At 46.2% G+C, this 17,236-nt stretch overlaps 1 protein-coding gene across 3 annotated transcripts in view; it reads right to left on the minus strand.

The window, feature by feature from the left end:
* The window catches only part of TBC1D1 (TBC1 domain family member 1), a 208,768-nt gene extending 193,340 nt beyond the window's left edge, over nucleotides 1-15,428 (minus strand). The window contains exons 1-2 of one of the 3 annotated variants that reach the window (XM_053922307.2): nucleotides 15,013-15,428; nucleotides 4,407-4,912 (exon numbers count right to left, since the gene is read on the minus strand). In XM_053922307.2, the coding sequence (XP_053778282.1) occupies nucleotides 4,407-4,823 (417 nt within the window). In that variant the 5' untranslated portion in view covers nucleotides 4,824-4,912; nucleotides 15,013-15,428. The remainder of the gene's footprint in view (nucleotides 1-4,406; nucleotides 4,913-15,012) is intronic. The other 2 variants (XM_053922308.2, XM_053922309.2) reach the window with 2 other exon arrangements.
* Between the last annotated feature and the right edge of the window lie 1,808 nt (nucleotides 15,429-17,236).

Raw genomic sequence — 17,236 nt, forward strand, 5'->3', positions numbered from 1 at the left:
CAGTCCTTAGGGATAACATCTAGGCCTCAGTTGTGTGTCAGCTCCAGGCCTGGAAAAGCAGCACAACCAAACAAGCAATGCCATGGCTGACCTCAGGACCAGCTACATTGACTAATGATCCCTGCCCTGGCCCTGACCAATCAGTGGAGACCATGACCCTGAAAGAACATAGCTGAAAAGCTGATGAATATTCTATTGAGATCCTCCCCTGAAGCCCCCTCCTAAAATCCCCGCCCTTAAAGGCCCTAAGGATGGAGGACTCAGCACACTCCCCTCTCAGGAGCACTCCAGTGCCTCTTCCTCCCCCAAGCACACTGCCTTTACCCTCTGTCTCCTAGGCTCCAAGGCCCCCCGCTTTTTTTTTTTTTTTTTTGCCTCTGTAACTTGTTTCCTGAGCCCATTTCTTCTACAGCTCAGTTCTCCTACCTCTGTGACTTTCTAAAGAAACTTTCTCTTACAGTCCGAGTCTTGGCTCTGAGTTCTTTCTTAGCTGGAACTCAAGTGAGGAGGTTGCTGGACTGAAGTCCGGTCCCTCCAACAGTCTGACACCTTGGAGCCGTGATCACCACCAGCAACCCTGGACCTCTCATCACTAAATTGTTTTTCAAAAATATGGCTATCTTTTCCCAAAAATATTACTTATGCTAACATATTAAGACCTTATTTTAAAATAAGTTATTTTAATAATTAAATGATTAAAGACTTTCTTAATTATACATAATAGTTAAAATAAAATTTAAATAATGAAGTAAATTTTAAATAAATTAAGACCTGTCTAATTTCTCAGTTGTAATGTCTAATATGGTATAGTAGATGGAACCCACAAAAACTGATGCTCTTTGGGACCCTCAGTGATTTTTCAGAGTGGAAAGGTGCTCAAATCCAAAAGGCCGAGATGCCGCGCTAATACACTTTGTTGTGGGACGCCTCGGGTACATCCTGTGGAACGTACAACTGGAAACACAGTCTCATGCCGTGCTTATGAAATTATTCTTTCATGTGCCTCTTGTCCCTAGACTTTCCTCAGTAAATTCACTTATATCGTGATCAGTGGGTTTCCTCTCAAACAGTAGTTTTGTACTGATGCCCCTGGCAGTGAATGCAGATATCTCCTCTGGCAAACACAGCGGATGCTGGTCTCTTCTATTTGGAAGAGGTCTTCAGAATCTCGAGAATTATTGCGCGGAGCAAATGTTACAAACAGTCAGGACAAATGATGACACAGGTTAACATGCCCCGACAGCAGATGATCCTCTGTTATGGGATACAGTGCCAGGGATGTCCCAGAACATAAAAGACAGCCCGCCAGTTAGAATCATGGCCAGTGCGGTGTATCATTCCATCTCCAACAACAGCTGATTCACTGACTGAAGCTCCTATGTTACAAATTGCTCTTTTATAAAATGAGCAGGACGACAGCAATTTATTACGCTGAGTACTGACAATTCGTATTTGCAAAATTTGTATGCAAGCCAAAAATAATTTAAGAACTAATTCATATTTCTACCATGCTTTTGAGAATATAGAGTAAGGCCAATTCTCTACTTTTGGCAAGACTGGAAGCCCCAATTACAAAATTTAGTTATAAATCTCTTCTTCCTGTCTGGTATCTGAATGACTGGCCAGAAGCCTACTCTCAGATGGCTGTAAAAGATTTGGGGAAACAGTCAAAAGTGCAAAGTGCTGAACAAGTATTCTGTGCAAAGACTCTCCCCAAGGAAACTCAGTGCTTATACAGAGCTGGCCTGGAGTACAGGCTGTCCAATCCACTAATTTCCATTCTGGAATTTGCCCAAATAATAGAAAACATTAAGTTTATTTATGCAGTTTTGTAAGTGCCTAGTTTATAAAATGTTGCTTAATTTTTAAAAGAGGACCAGGGTCTCATCTTGAAGGCTGAAGACACTCACCTTGAACTCTCTTTTTTTTAACTGAAGATGAAATTAACATAAATTATGTTCAATTAAATTAACATAAAATTGGCTTCCAGTAAAACTTTCCTGGATGAAATTTTTTTATCGCCATAAATGCTTAGTAAGTTTCAGGTGCTAGTCTACTCACTTAGTCCTCCCAGCAACTCGATGAGAGAGAGACAATAATTACCCCCATTTCACAGAGGAAGGGGCAGGCTCAGTGTGGCCTGCGGCCACGCAGTTTACACGTGGCAGATAAGACTGAAGAACAGAGTGACAAAATGGAGTCACTAGAGTAGAGCTGCTAAGTTACTATCCTTGTTTTAACTAGCCTAGGAACTAACACTTGAACTCTTCAGTCCTGTGTCTGTCAATGCCTGGATATACGAACCTCCCAATATGCCTGATTACCCCCTGAAGGCCCAAGGAAAGAATGATCATGTGTCCACACCACCTGGCATCCGTTATTTACACCGCCAATCACCTAGAGCAGTGGTCCCCAACAGTTTGGGCACCAGGGACTGGTTTTGTGGAAGACGATTTTTCTACAGACCGGGGTGGGGGGCTGGCTTCAGGATGATTCAAGCACAATACATTCAAGCTCACCTCCTGCAGTGTGGCCCAGTTCCTATCAGTACCGGACGGGTACTGGTCCGTGGCCCGGATGTTGGGGACCCTGATCTAGAGGATTACCTTCTCAGATCAAGGCAGAGGCTAGGAATGCAGGACTGACTCTGCTCCAGAATATACTTTCTGTTGTAAGAAACCCTAGCTTTTCTTCTTCAGAACACTGTAGGTAGGTATTGCTTGGTGGTGTTTCTGGTTAACAAGCTCTAAGACCTTTGAAAAAATCTTTATCATTTATTTCTAGCCAAAGCCTCCTGATTCATTTACTCTCGGTGGAAAACTAGAACCCAGGAAGTTAGTTCCCCTGAACTCCTAAACCAGGATGCCACCCGATCTATTTGAGATGGGTGGACGCTAACCTTAAATGATTTACATTAAGAAGATACCAACTTCTGTGGGGAAAATAGTGGTTTTAAGCCCCAGATTAGCCTTTATTTTAAAGAGACTTCCTTACACTCCGGGGTGTTAGGTTCTGTTCTCCATCCTCCCCATCAAACCACAACCACACAGTGTTTGCCTGCTGACGCTTCTGCCTTCCTCCTAGCCTGTGCTGGTATCTTCCTGCACAGCACCTGGAGCAGGAGTCACTGAATGAATGAGTAAAAGAACCAAGGAGTGAACAAACGGAAGTGCACTTCCACAAACCTACTTAGTCTCCGAGAAGATTAATTTACAAATGAGCTTGCTGCACCCTGGAAAGGATGTAAAACACCCAGTGGGATGCAGGAAGAAAACATCAGCGAGTCTCTGCTGACATTCACCACGTGGACGAACTCTGGCATCCTCACGGTTGCACGGGCGGGCAGACAGAGGCCGCACAGGGGGCCTAGCCTGGGCATTCCTCAGGGCACCAGGTGAGCAGTGGCGCCCTCACCTGTTTGCTTTCCATAGTCTGTACCAAACTGTAGTTTACACGGGCCCACCTGAGAAAGTGGCTGTAGGGCTTATATGGTCGATTTTATCTGAACTAACCATCCCAGAATGGGCTTGAAATGAGTCTCACACAGAATTGAAAAAAAAGAAAAGCCAAGGGCGATGTGAGCACAAGTGAACAGGAAAATAGCATAGCTGATGGCATTTTTATATGAGAAATATATGACATGTATTTCTCATATACTATTTTTCTCAGCCACATCATGAGATGTAACAGTAACAAGCTAATCAGATCTGGCATGAAGCTGGCAACACACACACACACACACAGAGCAATAACGACAACAACAAAGCACTCTGCAAGTATCAACTCAGAATTCTATCCACTGCTCTTGTGAATATAGTCCTTGCCTAAGTGAACGTCCTGCCTTGGAAAACTGGCTAATTGCATTCTTACACAGTTTGTAAATAAGTGTATTTTTTATTAACAGTATCAAAAATGGGGAGTTCACTGACCTAGAACCAGGCTACTCGAAGAGAGGCCGCTCTGCAGAGAGGCCGCATCAGCGTCACCGGCAGCGCATTAGACACGCGGAGTCCCGAGCTCCGCCCCAGCCCCACTGGAGCGGGACGTGCGTTTCAACAGGGTCGCCAGGCGATTCCTGTGCACATTTCTGTTCGGGATGCACCGCTTCAGAACACACTCCGCAAATGACCTAAATCCCAAAAGCTCAGCTCTTATTTATACATTTGGACAGATTTCTCTTTTGAATTTTGACTTCATAAACTTACAATTTCTAATATCTGATATCAAGTGTTCTTTAAGGCTGTAGAGAAACCATCCCCATAAGCCCAAAGTCCAGGGAAATAATCTGCATGTGACTGCAGAATTACCTCTTATTCATCCCGGCGTACGTAAAATAAATGTCTGGGCCCCCTGCAGTACAAACCATGCAGCCGCACCCTAATTGTTTTATCCCAGCCTCCACTTACTCTTGTTTGATCATCAGCTTTGAACACGTAGCAGATACTCCGCCTGTTGGCCGCATCGTCCTTGATCAGACAAGCGAAGTAACTCGGGTCGTGACTGTTGTGGATCAGTTTGTGCACGTGCTGGGGCTTACACTCGAAGACGCTGGAACAGATCAGGGGATCCCACTGCTGAGTTCTCCCTGGCTCGGGTTCACATCTCAGTCCGGAGGGCGAGACGCAAAGCCGGACTTGCTTGGTAGCAGGCTCCTTGTTGGAGGCCTGTGCGCTGCGCCGTCGCACTTCGGCCACCACCCACGGCAGCATGGGCATGGTGGTCAGAGAGTGCACCGGCAAGGAGCCCACCAGCTGGAGCCCGAAGTCCACCCAGACCTCCGCCGGGAGCGGATGTTTCTTCGCTGTGAATGTTATGGGTTCCATCCTGCGCGAGGTCTGGAAACTCAGTGAAATGTTGCCACTCTTCTCTTTTAGACCAAGCAATCTATTTTACGTGCTTCTGGTGCAGAATCCTTGGGGAGAAACACAGAGGCATCAGAATTTGATGCAGTCACAGCAAGAGCTACTTTCAAAGGGTTAATAGTTCAGGAGAACTTACAAGTCTGAAATCCAACTTGGGGTAGTAAGCATGCAATACAATATACAGTTGATGTATTATAGGGTTGTATACCTGAAACCTATAAAATTTTATTAACCAATATCACCCCAATACATTCAATTAAAAAAAGTCTGAAACCCAAACATAGGGAGAAATGGAGATTTGTTCAAATAAGCCAAGAAAGAGCTTTCCTGAAATTGAATTTCATATAAAACCCAAATATGCCATAAATGTCACACTTACAAACGGGTTACAAAGATCTCCTGGGCAAATTCTTGTTAAACTTAAGCTTCATAGGGCCCACAAAGGCAAGCTCTATAGAAAACAATGTAACACTACTCCGACAGCTTGAAACACTGTTAGATTATTTCACCTATGTTTCAAGGACTTTAAGATAATCAAATTCAGTACTGGTAATTCTCCCCCCCCCCCAAAAAAAACAGTAATCTCACAGAAAAAATATCAGCTACCCACCATCATAGTCTACTGAACTACACCAGTTTTAACACCTTATCTACTGCTTGTGACACCACTTAGCTTTTAAAAGCCTGTCCCTGACATAGTTCAGAGGTTCTGAATCACACATTCAAATTCCATTAACAGGTCCTCCGTGCCTATTATGTTCCAAACACTGTCATAAACATTGGTTTGTTTCATTCACCTATGCCATCTTCCCAACACCTTGCTAGAGGATGTTGCTTCTACTAGACCCAAACTCTCTCATCTGCCTTCCCCTCTGTATGTCTCACTTTCGACAACCATATTCAATGTATCCTAACACCTTCTTGTTCCACTGGATGACGAAACCCTCCTGTTCAGGGCTGAGTTGCTGACAGCACCTCAAGCCCTATTCTCTGCTCATTTGCTCCCTTCATATGCATTCTCTTATGTATTTCCTGAGCACGTACGCACATGCTGAGGACACGGACCAGGGCCACACCTGCCTGATTCACCACTCATCCCTGGTGCCTGGCACAGTGCCTGCCTCAGAATAGGCTCCCATAAATATTTCAAAGGAGTGAATGAAGACTCTCCTAGCCTAAAACTAAAGGTATTTCCAATAGATTCCAAACCTCCTCCAGCCACAACTCTTCCTTTTCTACACAGATTCCTTCAGGATAAAGTCTCCACTGTCTCCACTGCCAACTGTCCATCCACAATCTGGACTCAGACTAGAAGCACCACAGGGCTTCTGAAACCCAAAGGGGGCTTTTGCGTTCTTAACTGTCTAGCCCTTTCTGGTGAATTTCTCAATGTTGACCATTCCCCTTCCTGCTTAAAACTTCTGGTTCTCATCTTACCTCTCTGGGTTACTTCTTTCCAGGCTCTTCCATGGCTTTCTTTCCCTGCTCCCCTCATTCCACTTGCTTTCTTTGGAAAATCTCACCTAATCTCTGGGTGTCAACCACCACATTCCAATTCTGCCGCTGCTGCTGCTGCTGCTGCTAAGAGTTTAATTAAGTACCAGGTACTCTGCACGTGTTATCTCATTTCATCTTCATAACAACCTTCATCTCTAACCGTAGTGCCAGTTAGAAACTATGATTACTGCCACTTTTATGACCTAGGAAACTGAGGCCTAGAGAGCTTGAGTCAGTTGCCACAGGTGACTTAAGAGTCTACACCTCATTTTCAACCTGTACTCTTGAGCGCTGCCCAAGAATGTGTCTACCACGTACACCCTGATGATTCTCAGGTGTTCGTCTCCCGTTGAACCTCAGAGAATTCCAGATCAGCACAAGCCATGAAATATGTCTATCTGGATAGCCTACAGGCACCTCAGTCTTCATTTACTGATTTTAAAACTAACTCAGTCTCACTTCTCCCCTTTCCCCTTCCCCAAACTTCTCTTCCTACCTATAAGCTATATCTCCATGACCAGCAACAATACTTATTTTATTGGCTAAGCCACGAGCCAAGGAGGCATTGCTATAGACTGGAGGTCTGTGTTCCCCTCCTCAAATTCGTATGCTAAAATCCTAATTTTCAATGTGATGATATTAGGAGGTTGGGCCTTTCAGGGTGATTAGGTCATGAGGGTAGAATCCTCATGGATGGAATTAGTGCCCTGATCAAAGAAGCCCAGCCAGCTCCCTTACCCCTTCCACCAAGTGAGGACACAGAAAAAAGACGACAGTCTGTGAATGAGGAAGTGGGCCATCACCGGATATGGAATCTGCAAGCACCTTGATCTTGAACTTCTCAGCCATCGTCTGTTGTTTATAAACTGCTCAGTGTATTATATGCCATAATGCGGCCTGAATAAACTAATAATTCATTCAGATTCCTTCTTCATCTTACCATCACTTCTAAACTGACTCTACATCTTAACATATCTTTTCTCAACTGGAGAAAAAAATGTCCCAACCTTCAATCCGCCCTTCACATATGTCCTAGAGTAATTTAACAGACACACAAAATTGATCCTTACTCCTCTGCTAAAAATTCCTTAAAAACTGCCCGCATAAAATCTAAAGTCTTCTACATGGTACATAAGGTCTCTTCGGAATCTGGTCCCACTCTATGCTCCCCTCAGATGCCCGCCTTCATGCACCTAGTGCGGGTTTCCCACGTGAGATGTGATTTCTCAGGTTTCTGTGCCATGGAGCATCCTGTTCCTCTCTCCCAGCAACACCGGTCACAGACTGTAAAGGCTCTGAGATTTTACCAGGTCAGCCTGCCACAGTTAGCCTGCTAGTGGGAGACACGAGGTACCTGGGTGTGAACAAAGGACGGCGTATGACTCAGAGCAACAACAGCAGCCAGAGAGGCAGCATTTGCATCAGTTCCCAGACCCCCGATTCCCCTAGGCCAGGTGAAACCCGAATCCACACTGAGTTACAGGACAGACACCTGAGCTTCGGGAGCCCAACTATTTTATAATGGGGAGTAAGCTGATCTGCCCTTTCTCCAGAGGGAGACACTATTTCTGGCTTCCGTGGCTGTTTGCTAGTTTGAAGAAAAGGAGGTTCAAAACAAAGGCAGTCCGTGCTGCTACTCACAAGATGTGTGGAAACATGGGAGACCCAGGCAGAATCATCTCCCACTGATTCCCACTCTCGTCCTCTAAATAATTCCAGCGCACGTTTAACGTGCAGGCCAAGCCACTCCCACCTCCTTCTCGCAAGGGGGGTCAGGGCATCCACCACCACGCCTCTGCACTTTGCACCTGATCCTCACGATTACGTTAGGGTTTGAAGAGGTGTCCGTCAACAAGACTGTAAGCTTCTTACCCGGGAGTTTGGGACTTCTAAAACCAGTGTTGAAATTCTAAACTTTTTCTGAAACAGAAGTCTCTTCTTTTGACTCTTGTTTTTCTATATGATATATATGCATATATGTTGAGTGAATTTTATAATGTAATTTGAACATAGCTTAGAGCTAATTTTTTCTTTTAAATGTTCAAAAGTTCAGATAAACCTCTACTTTATTTAGAGCACCAGCACATTTCATGCAAGTGTATTGCCTGCCTCTTTGCCTTTGAAGTACAGCTTTCCTTGATGATGGGAACAGACTTGAAGTTCATATAACCCCATAAATAATGGTCTCATTTTTTCCCTCTCTCTCACCTACAGGTGAAAGTGGCATTAAATGTCTGAGCTAACCCCCACTCCTGTAACTGAATCTGTTTCAGATGTAACCGTTGACAGCTGCTAATCCTAAGACATGTTTAAAGAAGTACTAGAATTATGACAAAGGGTAGACCCGATATCTCTCAATCAGTGTAGAATTCAGGGGTGTCCAACCTTTTGGCATCTTTGGGCCACACTGGAAGAAGAATAGTTGTCTTGGGCCACACATTAAATAAATAAACAGCAGTGAAAAATGATGAGAAAAAAAGGTTTTAAGTAAATTTACGATTTTATGTTGGGCCACATTCATAGCCATCCTGGGCCTCACATTATAGATGAAACCATTATTAATATGATGGCAAAACAGCATCACAGAATTACTTTTAGTTTTCTTGTAAGGGATTATATACATAATGCCAAAAAAATACAATTTAGTCATTTCAATAATTTGGTAAAAATTAGTCATCAAATAAGTTCTGCCATTTCATTGACAAAACTAAAGTTTTCACTTTTAGTACCTCTGTAAAAAGTAGATTGGACCATAATACTATTTATGAACTATCAAAAAATAAGTTCTATCTCAGACATAGCCACGATTATTTGTAAGCAATTCAGATTCTGCTGATATAAGATTCATAATAACAGACTAGGTAACTGTTTGCATTACTTTTCAGTAAAACGGTCCATTAAACAGATGAACTATTCAAATAATACTAACAAAGAATTAGATTATTTTTTAAGCCATCTCAATCCACATTATTTGCACACAACTTTACCTTCAAGCCCAGGCTGAACGACCTATTCCGAGAGGCCCCTGTGCCTCATCCCCTCGGTAAGATGCAGTGTGACCTGCTATTCCAGTGAGCTTCGGTTATGTTCTTGTGCGTGCAGCCCGGTCACTTACAGAGCCCGTCCGCATTCTGCACAACTCCTGCCTCCCACAGTCCATAGCCACAGCGGTACCCAAAACAGCTGCAATCATCTTTTCAGTGAGTCCTGCTAAACATATTCCTAGAAGGCTGCACTTAGGATCGTGACATTTTAAAGCTAGAAAAGGTCCTTTAAAGCCATGTAGAAATTTCCCTCACATTTGAAGTGAGGAAACTAGGTTCTGGAGAAGTTAAGTGGTTTGTCCAACTTTGGTGACAGAATTAGGACAATCCAAGCCCCTGACTCCCATCCAAGGGCTGCAGAGAACCTCAGTTTCCTCCTGAAAACATGTTCAAGTGGGAAGTTATGAAAGCAAGTTATTTAACTTCTCCAAATTTCAAGTTTACTCGATGAGAATGGAACAGGATCATCCCCAAGTTTTCTTCTAGCTTTAAAATCTGGTGAATCTAATTTTCATAATGTATGAAACCAAATGTCCCTGACATTGTGTGGGGACAGGAAGCTGCTCTCATCTTCCTGTCAAGAATATAGATGTGGAGGAGGGACCGAAGAAAGGAGGGCGTTGACTGATCAGGAAGTGAGCAGAGCACTGACAGTGGGCCGTGGGCCGTAGGAGGAGGCTGCCATTGGGAACCCCCTCTTCCCAGCCCCCTCACACCCTGCCAGCAAACCACAGGGAGTAGGAGGGGGGCTTTCCAGAGGCTAATGACACTGCAGCCTCTGCAGGTTCCACCTTCACCTTCTCAGAACTGGTGGGAGGAAGAAAAGAAAGAAGGATAAAAGGAGGCGTGTTGGAAGCTTCTAGCTCCAGGCCAGGTTAGGAAGCAGCCCATATCTATCAGCTACTGGGGACCTCCAAGAAGGGCAGGGAGTCCCCAGGTGGCCACTTCCCTCCACCCCTAATGCCATATCAATGGTTAATTTTTCTATTCTTTAACCAAGAGTGGGCATGCAGCTGAAGAGAATTATTCTGCCACCTGAATACTCTAGTCTCATCATGTAGTAAGACCACCGGATTGGCTAAATTATTTGTCTGTTTTTGTATAGAACGCCATCCAGTGTGCTGCTCACCCAGGGATCACCCACAGCTCCCTTTGGAGCAGTCGTCACCAACACACAGAGCTCCTGGGGCCAGAGCTTCTAACCTTCATCACCAAAGATGCTCGTGCACCAGCGTGCACCTAATTTGACATGTAAAGTAATGATGTTCTGAATGATTTCCTCCCTGTGTAAATCAGAGCCGGTTTAAGGCTAGTCCTTACACTGTCACTTCTTGTAAACTCTTCTACTGTATTGCACAGGATAAAGGGGTGGTGGGGGGGGGCCCAGTGGCTTTCAGGGGTTATGTTTAACCCTCCCTCCTAGCATAGCTGCTTTAAGTTATTCTCCTAAGAGTAATAGCTAGATATATATTATTTAATAACTTTTTATCTTTCAATTATAGTTGACATACAATATTATACTAGCTTCAGGTATACAACATAGTGATTAGGCATTTTATATAACTTACTTAGTAAGCATCCCAGTAAGTTATTACAATATCATTGACTATATTCCCTATGCTGTACTTTACATCCCCATGACTATTTTACAACTACCAATTTGTAGTTTCAATCCCTTCACCTTCTTCACCCATCATCCCCCACCCCCTCTCATCTGGCCACCATCAAAATGTTCTCTGTATCAATGCATTCATTTCTATTTTGTTTGTTTGTTCATTCTTTTAGACTCCACATGTACGTGAAATCATATGGTATTGGTCTTTCTCTCTATTTCACTTAGCATAATACCTTCTAGGTCTACCCATGTTGTCACAAATGGCAAGATTTCATTTTTTATGGCTGAGTAATATTCCATTGTACCTCATCTGTATCCATTTGTCTATTAGTAATAATTGTTAACACATAATAGTACTTTTGTGTCTGTTAACTGACTTAACTCTCACAACCAGCCTGGACAATAAGGACTATTATCATATTGGAATAGGGACTCTTATGAACTATTATCATTATCACTCCCATTTCAAGATGGGAAGTAAGAAGGAAGTTGCTGCACAGAGAACTGAAGTTACTTGCTCAAGGCCATCCTAGTAACAAGCAGCACAACTAGGTTTTTAAACCAGGTCCTTCCACAGAGTTTATTCTTGCTCTTAACCACTTTGCTAGAGAAATTCCTATCGATTAACTGCCTCTTCTTGGACATTACATATAAGAGCTTCTGTATTCTTACAACTTTGAGAAGTATGTTTTAGCACCCTTATTTTACCTAAGGGTCCCCTGGCTAGTAAATAGTAAAGCCTGGACTTGAATCTAGACCTGCCTTATGCCCAAATGTCTATTCTTTGGGATATAAGACTATCTTTAGAGGGGGTAACTCTAAAATGTCTTTCTAGTGGACTAGTCAGGTTGTCTGTCCGCCTAAAGCTTTCTGGGTCTCAGTAATCCGAATCAAATGTCAAAGTCATACTTTAAAAGTACAAACAAACAAATAATAAAGTAATATTTGAGAGCTCACTATGTATCAGGCACTGTTCTAAGAACTCCACCGAGATAAATTAAGTTTGACAATAAACCCGTAAGTGCTTACTACCTACTTTGGAGGTGCAGAGTCACTGGTCATAAATAATGTATTGTTAAATACATACATTCCATTTTAAGAGAAAAATAGCTGCTGCTTGTCAGAAAAGAAACAGGCACACTCAAAATTAAATGCCTCCGTGTAGGTGCTCAAACATACTCCTGCATTCTGCACAGCTTCACTGAACCTAAGAGGCGAGAGTGTTTCACGTGGCCCACACATGATGAATCTTTTTCTAAATATTTGAAACCCGAAAAGGGACACACTGTCCTTAAATCTAAGAATACATCCAATGACTTGAAAATGTCAAAACCTTGAAACATGGAAACATTCCTGTCTTTAACGAATGATTTAGTTTAAAAATATTTCTATCAGAATGAGGGGTTGGAAAGAAAGAAGTGAAGATAAAGGTCACTAAAGGGTATTGTAAGACAATCCCTGGCCACCGCCAACATTCCTTGTCTGCTCAGCGGACTCGCAGTCCTTTTTAAATGAACAGAGTCTGCTTCTCCAGCGTTTAATGATCAAGAAAAGGGCTGAGAAACATACCACATATTGGCAGTAATGTAGCCATTAAACTTGAGGAGGCAGGGAAAAGGGCAAGGAAAAGGCAGGAAAAAGCACCCCCCCCCCCACAGACATAAGTCCCCAAATGAGCTGATACACATTTTAGGTCACCCGGGGAACCTGAAGAGCAGAAACTGGGGACCTTCAGAGAAAGGTGTGAAGGAAGACAAAGGCGTTTGAGGGAGCTGTCATATCATGACATAAAATTAAAAGCGTATTCACAGACCCAATCCTCTCAAGCAGGCAGCCAGTCTCTGGGCACTTTAATGATCAGAGGTGTTGGTGTGAATGAGGAGCAGGTGCTGAGTGCAGCACTCCTCGCTGCTTCCCAGAGGCACATCCTAGAAAATGCTAGAAGATCTGGCTAGGAAAGGAGTGGACCACCCACAACTGGCTCCCCACAGGGGTGCAGCGGATTGCCACTGCAGCCCTTCTGGTGAAGGCTGCCTCTAGGGAAGAAGGAGACAGAGATTGTCAACAGCTGGGTGATGAGGGCGAGGGGGCCAGCTGGGTTTCTTCAGAGTTATCCATTTCTTTCTCCCACCCCCTGGTACTGTGACAAACAGTGCCCTATTGGGAGAAAAGGTCGACGCGGACTTGTCTGCACCCAAGCAGGAATGTGTTCACAGTGCAGGGGAAATCCCCAGAGCGCTCTGGGGAAGGATAACGGAAGACTGTGGCCCAGTCCTATCTGATAATAATTTATAACCTCATTGAGCTCCCCTCCTATTTCACAGGCTTGCCAACAGCTGGAAAGATCCACATAAAGGCATCTATTTTAATTACCACTTGATGATTGAGTGTACTGCTTTGAGCCACTTTTAGTCCCTTTTATATCTCCTGTGCTCAGTTAACAGTCTTAGGATACTCCACTGTGGTTACTTCGGAAAACGCCCCCTCAACATTTCACCCTTTAATCACAGCTCTGCTCACTCTCCAGTAGCTTGTGGATGATTACTGTCAATGATTACTTATAGATACGGCTGGAGAGAAAGCACTTTTCAGAGTCATTTCCCTATCACTTGGTTAGAAAAATACATGTATTTGATACTGTGATAGCATTCCATTTCCAACAGACGTAAAACACCTGTTTACAAAAGCAGTCAACTCATTTCTATACCAGCGTTTGCATGCAATGTCCTTATTCCTGAAAGTCTTCAGGGTTCCCAGGAAGGAACTCCTCCCCAACCCAGAGAAGCCGTCTCAACTCTAGGACTCACCTGCTTCCCGGATCCCTAACCCAAGGGAGTGACGGATCAGAAGTGTTCACAAACAGGAAGGGTACTTCTGCAAGGTGGGATTCCCCGCCTCCCGGACCCCTCCCCATTCATTCTTCAGCACAACGGCTCCCACACAGAGCAGGCTCACAAAACACAACAAAACCCACGGTGACCATTCTCCAACTCCAACCAATCCCGTTTGGAATCTGGGGAAGAGAATGCATTTCTGCTTTCCTGAAAAAGGGAGCTTTTTAGCGAGGCCTCTGCAGTTCAGCGTAAGTACAGTGCAAAAAGTTTAGAAGTTTGGACTTGCAGAAATAGCTGAGTTTCTTGGGTGTGACCCATTTAAACCAGGTCATTTTTAAATGCTCTTTCAAAGTCTTACTATATTAATAAATGAAATCATTCAATCATCGAAAAGGAGGATTGAGACCTATATGAAGTGAATACTTGTCCGTGAATGTAGGGCACTCAGAAGACTGTTTGGTGGAGGTCACAGTCATCACTTTCAATTTCTTTTCCTTTTTAAGCAACTTCCAGAGAAGAAGCTATTTTAAAGAAATCACGAGTAAAGCCGCCTCGAGGTGGATGTCAAACAAAACGACACCTCTTTTTTAAAAATGAAAACAACAGCATGTGTCGAAGTTTGAGAGGTCCCATAACCTCGAAGCTGCTAGAAACAATTAAGCAGGGTTTCGAAATGACTGGTACAGGATGTGCCCGTAGAAAGAAATGTTTCATGCGCTAGTGCCGCTGCTAAAGTTACTACTGCAAAGTACCCTGAACTTCCAAAGGGCGCATGGATTTCTCTGACCTCCCTCGCCTCAGTCTGGTCGCCTTACACACACTCTAGCCCTGGAGATATTTGGCAGGAGGGGGCGGAGGGAGATACGAGGACCCGAGTGCAGGGGTGGGGAGGGCAACGGGCTTGCTGGAGCTCCTGGGTCTTTAACAGCTAGAAGGTTTCGCTTTCATCCAAGCAGGGGATCAAAGAGGTGGCGATGAACTTCCTCCCCCAGAGCCTCCCTTCTACACTCACACCCGGGCCGCGAAGACAGCAGAAACGCCCCGGAGCTGCCCGAATCCGGCTTCTCTGCGGGACCCGGGGCGCTGTGGCGGGGAGCGACTGGGATGCCCGGGAGGAACCCGCCGTGGGGCTGGGACCCAGCGGGGGAGAAGGCGCCTACCTGTGCGGGTGGCGCGCTCACTGCGCGGGGTCGGGCGGGGGCGCGCAGGTGCTAGGGGGCAGCTCAGGGCCGGCGTGGGCGCGCGGGACGTCCATCTCGCCCGAGGCTGCGGGCTTCCAGCCGCAGGAAGCCGGGAGGGGGACCCTCGGCTCTTGCCTCTTCTCCTCCAAGCTGAGGATACCAGAGACCCCAAGGCGGTGGCGGCAGCAACAGGCACAGCGGAGGCGGTGGTGGTGGCGGAGGCGGAGGCAGAGGAGGAGGAGGTGTCTGCGCGCAGCTCGCGTTTCCTCCTCCCGGGCAGGGCTAGCGCGGGCGAGGCTAGGGGAGGGCAGGAGTAGGGATCTCCCGATTCGGTCCCCCGGGGCCTCGGGGAGGCAAGCGGCGCCCCCCCTCGCCACTGCGCCGTGTGACTGCGCGAGCAGTGTGGCCGGGACAGGCGAGTCACACGCGGCCAACAGCTGCTGCACTGCGGGTCCGCAGCCGCCTCCCTCCCCGCCCCGCTTCACCCCTTCCTGCCGGTCCATCCTGGGCCAGCCCGAGGCTCCAGCCCTGCCTGGAGGAGGGCGTGGGGAGGGTTTCTGGGGTACCGTCCCAGCGTAGGGTCCTGGCCCGCCGGACTCCTGGTGCGCAGGGGCGGCGGGGCCGCGCGTGATTAAGGCCCTCGTGGGGAGGTGCGCGGTCGCACACGCGGTCCTCAGCAGCCTATTTATAGCAGGTGGCCGTGCCTGCGGGGCTCTCAGCAGGTGGCACTGCCAGCCTGCTCTTCTCGCCCCCGCGGTGGCGTGGCCTCATCTGCACTTCTTCCTCCGTCACGGATCTGGTGAACGCTGCACCGAACACGGGAAGGCGACCGAGCCACCTGGCTCCCCCCACCTCACCCCTCTCCCAGGCCTACGTTAGATAATGGCAGGGAGTGAAGTGAGGCCACGACAGCCTATGGGGCGCTGGCAGCAAGGCAAGAAGATCGAGAACTCAGGGAAGGGGCGAAGGCTGAAGTGCCCTCCCCTAGGAAACATCAGGGAGCTGGTTTCTGAACAACTGCAGTGGGGGCACAGGGCCTGGATCGGGAGCTTACTCGCGCGTGCACGCGTACCCCCCCCCCCCCCCCACGGCGTGCTTAGGTTTGGGGAAGTTCCCAAGCGGCCTTGTAGAGTGGGAGGAGGCACTCTAGGGATTTGTAAGATGCCCGGGAACGTGGTCTTCTAGGGTTAGGGGATGGCGATGAGCAGAAAACAGGAACCCTCCCAAATCCCTGTCCCACCCATTTCACTTTCGTGCGAAGGATGTGGGATCTGAAGAAAGTAGGGTCCAGAGCACAACTCCAGAGACGAGTGAGCAGGAGAGGGGAGAGAGAGAAGAGGGACGTGGAGGTGAGGGGTAGAAGGGGCAGCCTTGGAGAGGCATCTTTGGAGTTATTTTGCTTAGTGTAGCTGGAGACCCACGTTAGGAAAGTGGCAGAGAGTTTGGGCTTCAGGGCTGAACTTGAACCCAAATCCCAACTCTACCACTGGTGTGGTCTAGGCCAGCTGCTGGACCTCCATTCTCTTACCTGTAGAATGGAACCAATTCATACTTTATAGGCCCATGGTGAGGACACAATGGGGAAGGGAATGTAAAGTGCTTCGTGGTAAGTACAAGGGCCTCAACTAATGGCAGCAGCTATTGTTCCCCAGGAGGCAAATAGGGGTTCGAGGTGACTGTCTCCTCACCCCTGCCTCCCGTAGAGCAGGATCCTGTTTGATTAGGATTCCTTTATGAGATTCCCTGAGCCCATTCCCCTGGATGCTTCCTTAGATCCAGGGGAGGTATGTTTGAGTGGACACAAAAGTTTTATTCACAGCTTGATTTAAAACTCTAGTAGTAGTGGTAGCTACTGTCCATTGAGGGGCTAGTCTATTTGGGACATTGTGATAGGGACTTTACATGTATTGTCACTAGTTCTCACAGAGCTCTGCGGGGCAGAGGTGAATTAAATCCACTGGACTAACGAGGAAACTAAGTTAGGGCCTCTGGGAAAGCTAGCAGGTGCTGGAACCCCCAAAATCCGAAGCCCCTTATAACATTCTTTCTGGCCTCTGTGTAACTCTTTTATAGCACTTAGCTCATTCTTTGTTATAACACAATTGCTTGTATACTTAGCCTCAGATCTTTTTTTAAAAAGCGGTGAGGAATAAACACAGACATGAATACTCTGAGGACTGGAATGTTCATTGGTTCCAAGACC

The sequence above is a fragment of the Desmodus rotundus genome, chromosome 4, assembly GCF_022682495.2.
Source record: "Desmodus rotundus isolate HL8 chromosome 4, HLdesRot8A.1, whole genome shotgun sequence".
Lineage (NCBI taxonomy): Eukaryota > Metazoa > Chordata > Mammalia > Chiroptera > Phyllostomidae > Desmodus > Desmodus rotundus.